Source organism: Eurytemora carolleeae, unplaced genomic scaffold (assembly GCF_000591075.1).
Source record: "Eurytemora carolleeae unplaced genomic scaffold, Eaff_2.0 scaffold223, whole genome shotgun sequence".
In the NCBI taxonomy this organism is placed as follows: Eukaryota; Metazoa; Arthropoda; class Copepoda; order Calanoida; family Temoridae; genus Eurytemora; species Eurytemora carolleeae.
This window is the reverse complement of record NW_019396601.1, coordinates 24,187-32,428: the sequence shown is the minus strand read 5'-3', so window position 1 is coordinate 32,428 and position 8,242 is coordinate 24,187. Positions and strand designations below refer to the sequence as shown.

At 32.4% G+C, this 8,242-nt stretch overlaps 2 protein-coding genes across 2 annotated transcripts; both read right to left on the bottom strand.

The window, feature by feature from the left end:
- Window positions 1-1,502: 1,502 nt before the first annotated feature.
- LOC111706134 (acyl-protein thioesterase 2-like) lies at window positions 1,503-4,935 on the bottom strand. Its single transcript, XM_023478918.1, has 7 exons — window positions 4,846-4,935; window positions 4,340-4,427; window positions 4,168-4,207; window positions 4,015-4,095; window positions 3,099-3,175; window positions 2,498-2,581; window positions 1,503-2,116 (listed from the first exon to the last, which is right to left on the bottom strand). The coding sequence occupies exons 1-7, from the start codon at window positions 4,884-4,886 to the stop codon at window positions 2,045-2,047; spliced, it is 483 nt and encodes a 160-aa protein (XP_023334686.1). The 5' UTR covers window positions 4,887-4,935; the 3' UTR covers window positions 1,503-2,044.
- Window positions 4,920-7,570, bottom strand: LOC111706126 (uncharacterized). The gene is made up of 4 exons (XM_023478901.1): window positions 7,414-7,570; window positions 7,016-7,077; window positions 5,952-6,021; window positions 4,920-5,613 (listed from the first exon to the last, which is right to left on the bottom strand). Exons 1-4 carry the CDS (start codon window positions 7,536-7,538, stop codon window positions 5,517-5,519), a joined length of 354 nt encoding a protein of 117 aa, XP_023334669.1. The 5' UTR covers window positions 7,539-7,570; the 3' UTR covers window positions 4,920-5,516.
- Between the last annotated feature and the right edge of the window lie 672 nt (window positions 7,571-8,242).

Genomic DNA, 8,242 nt, shown 5'->3' with positions numbered 1-8,242 from the left:
ATCTAAGGTAACTTTAAGTTGGCTAGAAACCGAGAAAATTTGGTTCACCGTCTTACTATCTTAAAAGAAAAACAGGTGTTAAACTTTTAGTTAATGCTAATTTAAATCTAAAAATTAAAAATATTAAAAATTAAATTAAAAATCACACAACATATTGAAAATATAGCGCTAATGGCTATTGGAGGTTATTCAAATGTCGTCACTACAATCTTTCGTTTTCAGGCACCTTGTATGTCAGGGATAGAACAAGTGCATCAACTTTTTTTTGGTACCTTAGCTGTGCAATGACACCTCCATTAATCTCAAAGAAAAACCTGTTTTAATGTTAGTTTGTCAAGAACTAAAGCATGTTCCAATTTACAGTGATTAGTCAATATATTACCGTTCACCTAGTCTTATCTAGTTAAATAAAGCTAAGGCACAAAACCCTAGAAATTCATTTTAATATTGTGTGTTTTGTATGTATGTATGTTACCTATAGCCTGTCAAACCAAAGGCTCTGTACTCTGAGGACGTCATTTCCAGCAAACCTCTAATTTTTTTCCAGATGCATATTTGCTTTATTCGAACAACACTGAGGAAGATATCGTCGTTTTGTATTTTAAATTTGTTGAAGTTAATCATGTTTCTGTCCCTAAGAATGATGGCGTTGTTTTCGTTAAGAAAGTTTTTCGTGTCCGATGTGTGTTGTTTAGAAAAAATACGCTCACTTAAAATCTATACATCGTAGAAATGTTATCAATGATATCAATTATGAATCCTAAAAATATATCCTATAATAATTCAATCTCAGTTCAACCACGTTTCCCAAACACGGACATTGCCTTTAATAAAAAAACTGATCGACTCACCACAATTACTTATTTCCCACAATTCTATCTTCAGAATCACGATTTCCCCAGATTTTGAAATAACAATTTTATTTGATTTGTAAACAAGACGAACAGTACACAGAGTACACTTGACATTTTAACTCGAATATTGTTTTGAAGTTTACAGAACACCAATTTTATGGAAATTTTAATAATAATACATTGGCCAGTACAAATTGTTCTTTTAAAAGAACACTGTACTGGTAAACATTTGTTAAATTAGTTCACAAGTACAGATTAAAGAATCATTGAATTATTGAGATTATTAGGGAAACATCAGTAAACACAAATTCTTAATATTGTAGCAAAGTGTACAAACTACACAACTGTACAACTGTAAAACTATACAACTGTACAAATATACAACTGTACAACTATACAACTGTACAACTATACAGCTGTACAACTATACAACTGTACAACTACTGTTGTGCAGCTACAGTTGCACAACTTTACAATTGTACATATTTAAAACTGTACAACTGTTCAGCTGTTCCACTGTTCAACTGTACAAATTTAAAACTGTACAACTGTACAAATGTACAACTGTTCGACTGTTCAACTGTACAACTGTACACCTGAGCATCTATATTCCTTTACAATTGAACAACTGTACATATGCTTACAAAAGAAAAAATAAAATTTTTATTTTATCCTTAAATAAAAAACTAAATTAAAACTAAAATAAAAAAAATTATCCATTACATAATCTGCTTACTGCAGGGTGGGAGGGTCTATTCTGCTAGGCTAGACAGAGCTTTGACAATTTGTCTAACAAACATATTTACTATTTATATGTGGATGTTCCAGATGAAACTAGGGACTGAGAAGTGAAAAGATGCAATCTTTATTACTTTAAAGGGTTAACCAGAAAAGCCGAGACAAGAATGACATGAAACCGATCTAAAAGATGAATTGTAAGTGAAAAAAGTTGACAACTGCAGGGTACCAGGAATGTAAGACAAAGGCGGAAAATATTCTGTTCAGTCTTCTAAAAGTCTCATCCTTTTGTGGGTAACCCTATAATTCAGAACAGAAAATTAGATATATATTATCATACTTATCGGTAAATAAAGGGATACTAAAAACTTTTCCTTGATTTTAGAATAATATCGGCATGATGCAATTTAAAGGAAAGGCATGATGCTGCAGTGTGGATTGTGATGCATGATTTAAGGTAGACTTGATGCAATAAACTCCTTGAGATCTTGCATCTCTGCATCACAGCTGCTGTGCATCATTCCCTAAACATAATGTATCATTAGCTTTTATTTCGTAATTTTGAAGTTTTCATNTGTTTAGCAGCTCAATCAAAAATGACGTAGGTACAGATTTATCAGTTCTGCTTGCAAGAGCTTCTCTACAGAAATGTGTACAATCCTGTAACATCTACAGAGAATAGAATAGAGTTGGCTGGTAAATCATCTTTGTTAATTTTTTCAATACATCTAAAAAAAAACTTGAGTATACTGATGTAAGTTGGAAAGGGATTTCAGAAAATTGTCCACAAATAAACTTAAATTCTCTGTGTAACATCCTGAGCCACTGATAATGGCCAACTTATGTAGACCAAGGTATGTAGACTAAAGGTATGGGCGATAGGAAAACTCGTTCTATCTACATACCTTGTACTTACCAATCATAATACGTTCTGCAGGTATACCAGCCTTAATCTCATCTTGTATCAGGGATATAACAATCTGAGCAGCCTAAACATGAACATTGTACAATACTATGCATGTAAATTGTATAGTAAAACACATATACATTGTACTGTATAATACATGTACATTGTACAGTATAATACATGTACATTGTACAGTACAATATATGTAAATTCTACAGTAAAATACATGTACATTATACAGTAAAATACGTGCATATTATTCAGTATAATACATGTCCATGGTACAGTATAATATATTTTAACTGTACAGTAAAATACGTGTAAATTGTACAGTAAAATACATGTACATTGTAAAATACTATATATATGTACATGGTAAAATACTATACATGTACATTTTACATTATAATACATGTACATTGTATAACTGTACAATTAAAAAATGAATAAGTTAAGTTTTTGCATGACATGAAAGTACTACATATTCAATGCAGTACATTTAGTGCGGTTCAGTGCATGATAATAATACAATACACTATATACAGGACAGTTCAGTACAGTTACTACAATTAAGTATAGTACAAGTATTGTACACTTACCTTCTTAATCCCAGCTTCATCCTCTGGACCGTTAGCGTCCAGGGTGAGCAGGTCAAACCAGGAGGGAGACTCAAATCCTTAAGTATAATACTTTTAGGCTTAGATGTTACAATTTATAACATCCAATAAAAAAGGTGTGTGTTAATTCAAAATGTTTTTAAGCTTGCATATTTAACGGGAACTGTTGACGTAATTTGAAGTGAATGCCATTAAAGAGTTGCATGTCCAATTTACAACAGTACCTAATCCCCATCTGTAAATTTACCCTTGATAATAATTTTGGTTGGTGGCATCAAACAACAGTTGGGGAAAGGTCAAGAGGATTTCTCACTCTGCGCTGGGAAAATATCAGTGCTTAGGATCCATTTAATTTTGATGCTGATCCGTATCCGGATCCTGGATCCGCACTGGAAAAAATGGATTCGGATCCAGATCATTTCTTTAAGATTTACCGATTTTTTAACAAAAAATGATTTTCAAATTTTTTTTTCGCTTATTTTTATCATAAATCTCGATGAGGCCTATTCAGAAATGAGGAAATTTTCAAAAGTTCAGATTTGGGTTTCAGGAGTAAAAAAGTTTTTTTTCTTCAGTTTTTGGTTGATTTTTCCCCCTTGGATCCGGATCCCGATCTTAAGCACTGGAAAATATATGCTTGGGTTATTAGCGCTGCGGATTGGACAAATAATAAACAAATAATCAAAATAAAAAACATTTAAATTCATAGATAAAAACAAACAGTTCAGAGAACGGAATGGACTATTCTTAAATTTTATGAAATAAAGATTAAAATCCATTCATTCGGTGGTAATTTGACTGGGCACAGTTCCGTTAATCTGATCAACAAAAAATTCTTTATGAACGGAAAAAAGGAAGAAGTGTTTTTTTTTGTTGTTGAGTGAGAGCAAACAACTACCTGAGTTTAGGGTAACCGGCATCTTACCAGCCGACGGACAAATCACCTGATAAATAGAATGAGAAATAGTTTTATTTAAATCTTACCAATTTTCAACGAGAAGGAATCTCATTTTTCTCTTAAATGCCAAGTTATCTGTTTTACTATATTTACAAAGAAATGTGTTAAACTGATGTTTCCTAGTTTTTCTGAACTGTAATATTAACATCAGAGAAATACAATACACAATTACATAATTTGCAAAAATCTCTTATAATTTCATTAATCCCAGCCCCAGCACCGTTCCTTCATTATGTAGTTTTGTCTTCACATCACATCACATCACATTAATACCTGTATCTCCCAATCCATGGAGAAAGATAAAGGAAGCTGTGTGCTTGGCTGAGGCAGAAACTATTACTGGATCAGGCATTCTTAAATAATACGTTTATATTTTTATTTCAGTTTCTAATGAAATTGTTATTCAAATGGCAGGCCTGTAGCTACAAATACATATTGCACATCCCACCTTTTTTCGGTCAAAAATCAAATTCAGTTAATTTTACAAGTCAAAAATAACTTGATTTTGCATGAAAGAATTAGTTAGTTGTATTTAAAGCCAAATTTTTGGTCGTGTTTATAATTAAAGCTTTGGTTCCAGGAAAACTATTAATTAACTATTTCGAAAAAAGTTTTCCTCCCAAAATTTTAGGCGCTAAAAGAAAACGATTTTTACCAGTCAAATTTTAAGAAATAACGCCTTCCTCTGGTCAGTAAGCAATACAAAAAGAGACCCTGCATTTTTATATTTCATTTAGAAAAGACTAAAACTAATGTGAGAAATCTACTTACTTGTTTGAGGTTAGCTTAGATTTTGAGTTTTGAATTCCCATACATTAAACAAATAAAAATGCAGAAAGGTTATCTGAAAAATAAGTTTCTTTTTAACTGTTAGTGTTTTGTAAAATTAGAGGTAGACAACTATATATTAGAGCAAGGCAGTTTTTGAGCAATTTCAGTTACAGGCACAAATGAAAAATGTCACATGGAAAATTTAGTCATAGAATAATCAAAATACAATAATAGCACATATGTATATATATATATCTAATAGATAAAATTTCAATAAATTGGTATTCATGATAAACAAATGAGAACTGTAAAAACTGTGAAAGAGTGTAAATATGTAACAAAAATATAGATTCTTAAACATTAAACAACGATCGCATACAAAATATCAACTTTTTTAAACTAAGATGAAAAATAATAAAAATATGGTTTTGATTTTTTTTTGATTTCAACTATTTAGTCTTACAGCTACCCTTCACCGTTTTGATTATGGTTTTACAGATGGCAGACTTGCATGGAATTCAATACATCACACAAATTCAAGGTTTCAACATTCTTAAATGTAAAAATAAAAAAAACTGTAACAAACATTTTAATATTAAAACGCTCTGAAATTTCTGCAATCTCCTCTTAGCCGTCGGCGATTTCTGAATAGTCTTTCGCTGGCGGTGTATCTACTGAAATGCGCGATATTTGGTTTGGAACTGTAGTATCAGCTGTGCAACAGCTGCAGGCTGATCATACATGATCAGATGACCACCATCTTTGATCCTAGATTCAGTTTATAACAACATTAAAAAAATGTGGTAGAAAAAAAACTACAGCGCAGAAAATAAAGAACAATGGTTCCCTTAAAACTGTTTAATAGGAAGACAACATTCAGCCAAACTCAAGATGTATTTGTTATGGTTATAAAGCAACCTGTAGCTTAAGAATCAACTTCTTATGTGAAATAGGTCTGAGCTGTGTGCACACTGCAGAAATGCTTTGTTTCGTGATTATTGGACTAATTTAAATCATAACTTGAGTCCGATAGTCATCTTCCTATTGCACAGTTTTATGGGTCAAATTTTATTTTCAACAATTGTCAGCTAAAATGATGTTAATCCCTGAAAACGTCTTTCGCACTGTGCATTAAAGAGCTGTAAAAAACCTGTCGGTTTCCAACCACAAAATCACCTAAACAAAAATATCATATAAAACAATGCTTAGAATTCATTAAATTTTGATGCGGATCCGGGTCCGCACTAAAAAAAGAGATCCGCATCCGGATCCAGGTCTCGAACATTTTTTTAAGATTTAATGAATTTTTCTTCTTTTTTCGCATATTTTTATGCTTAAACTTGAAAAACCATTCATAAATCCGGAAAATCAGTCAGAAATCCGGAAATTGTTATAATCTCTCTATTTTAAACAGTACAGATTTGGGTTTGAGTTTTTTGTTGTTGATATTTCTGCCCCATGGATCCGGATCCTATGCACTAATAAAAGGAAATAATTCAATTTATAATCACTATACCTTTGCAACCTGATGTTTGTCTTAGAGCTTTGATATTTCCAACTTTTAATTTATAGTTTGAATTATCAAAGGTCTACATCACACATAGATTTAGCTAGCCTAGTTTTGTTGAATAAAACGCAGAGGGTAAACTTTCCAGTAGGTAGTGGCTGGCACGAATAAATATAATAAGATTACATTGTGCCGGTTAATCCTTGCACTAGTTCGGATCAAGCAATATTTGGTCTCATGAGTGATAAGGTTTCAAAAATATAGGGATAATAACATTAAGATTCAAGCCGAGTAATCAGTTCCTTCATGATCAAATAAAATTTTCAAATGTTTAAATTTTGTTTGATATTTGCTTTGTTCATTTTCAAGTTTTCCACCGTATATAAACACTATAGTATTTGAAATGTCATGCGTCAAAAACTAAGTAAGACCTATCTTACGCAATATTGCCGCTTTTGTGATTGTAAATCTAACCAGATGCAGCCTTTAGTCAGACCGTGTCAACCTAATTGCACCAGCTAGCCCTCCCTACTGTAGTTGTTGTACAGGCCGGGACAGTACAAACTAGAACCGTAAAGGTCGGTTCAGCTGATTCAAATGTACATGAGTTGAGAGTGTGTATTCGAATATAAAAACATAAGTTTTAGCTAAAATAAACCTAACCTTGAGATATAAAAGGAAGAAGTGAGGGTTGGGAATATGCAACAAGGGTTGGAATATTCGTCCTAAACATTAAACTAGGGTGGAATTTTTCCTTTAAAATAAAAAACTAAAGTTTATATTTTATTATCGAACAAAACTCCCGGGTTTCCTTTTTTGGGGTCTGTATATTTCTGTAGATTTACATCAAGAAATAGAAAATAAAGAGAGGAAATAAAACGATAACCCATTTATAAAATAGCATTTCTTAAAAAATATATATAAAATCTACAAAATTGCCATAGCACGTTCGTGAACATGGTTTGCGATACTGAGTTTAATAACGGTACGGGGTACCCTGTCTACTGTAGTACTGGGATCCGTATATATCCTGTACTAGTATGAAAATTGAAAAGTATTACCTGGATAGGAAGTGTCTAACCTCCTTCATCTCCCCAGCCTCCGGATGGTTCGGATAAACAGGAACTAGAAGAGGGAATGCAGTTGTTCCACCACACTCCTCCAAGGAACGGTGGGGGGCTAGCATTGCCTGCACCTCCTTCAAGATTATTAAAATTTGGGGAAAAATCATAGACTAATTAAAAATAACAGATAGAACACTAGATGTCGTTTTTTCAAGATTTAGGGGTTTTTCGTTCACAATAACCCTTCCTGAGGCAGTAGCCCATGGGAGTTACGCGCATGTTGCGTTGAATGACAAAATAGAGAGTTATTGTGGACAAAAAACCCCCTAAATCTTGAAAAGACGACATCTAGTGTTCTCTCTGTTATTGTTAATTAATCTCTGGGAAAAATATACAATAATAAATTAATAGTAAATATGCCTTTTCTATACAATTTATTGGTTACATCACATTTTAAATTAATAGGCAAGACCAAGGAAGATTGGAAAGAAAATAAGTTTTGGAAAACAATAAAAATTGATGATAAATTATCAGCAAAAATAAGTGCTTTATTATCCAACAGGGGTGTATATTAATTACGAGACTCATATTTTCCCCCCCCCCTTTCAGAATCATATTTTTCTCCAAATCCACAAATTAAAAAACTGGTATATTTTTACGGGTTTCTGAAGCTCGCGCAAACTTTGAAGATTTTTTAGATTTAAAAAGCAAAATGAAGCGTTTTGGTGCCCTGAAAAGGTCAACTTCAGGGTCCCCCTGATTTTATTTAAGCATTTTTGAATATTTTTTTTTTGTGTGTGTGGTTTTTTCACTTTCCTCTTTCCCC

Coding starts and splice junctions, on each gene's coding strand:
- LOC111706134 (XM_023478918.1), bottom strand. CDS start 4,886: ATGGGAATTCAAAACTCAAAATCTAAGCTAACCTCAAACAA. Junction 4,208..4,339: donor TGGGAGATACAGGTATTAAT/GTGATGTGATGT, acceptor TTAATATTACAG/TTCAGAAAAACTAGGAAACA. Junction 3,176..4,014: donor GCCGGTTACCCTAAACTCAG/GTAGTTGTTTGC, acceptor ATTATACTTAAG/GATTTGAGTCTCCCTCCTGG.
- LOC111706126 (XM_023478901.1), bottom strand. CDS start 7,538: ATGCTAGCCCCCCACCGTTCCTTGGAGGAGTGTGGTGGAACAACTGCA. Junction 6,022..7,015: donor TCTTCCTTTTATATCTCAAG/GTTAGGTTTATT, acceptor ATTTTTGTTTAG/GTGATTTTGTGGTTGGAAAC. Junction 5,614..5,951: donor AGTGCGAAAGACGTTTTCAG/GGATTAACATCA, acceptor AACTGAATCTAG/GATCAAAGATGGTGGTCATC.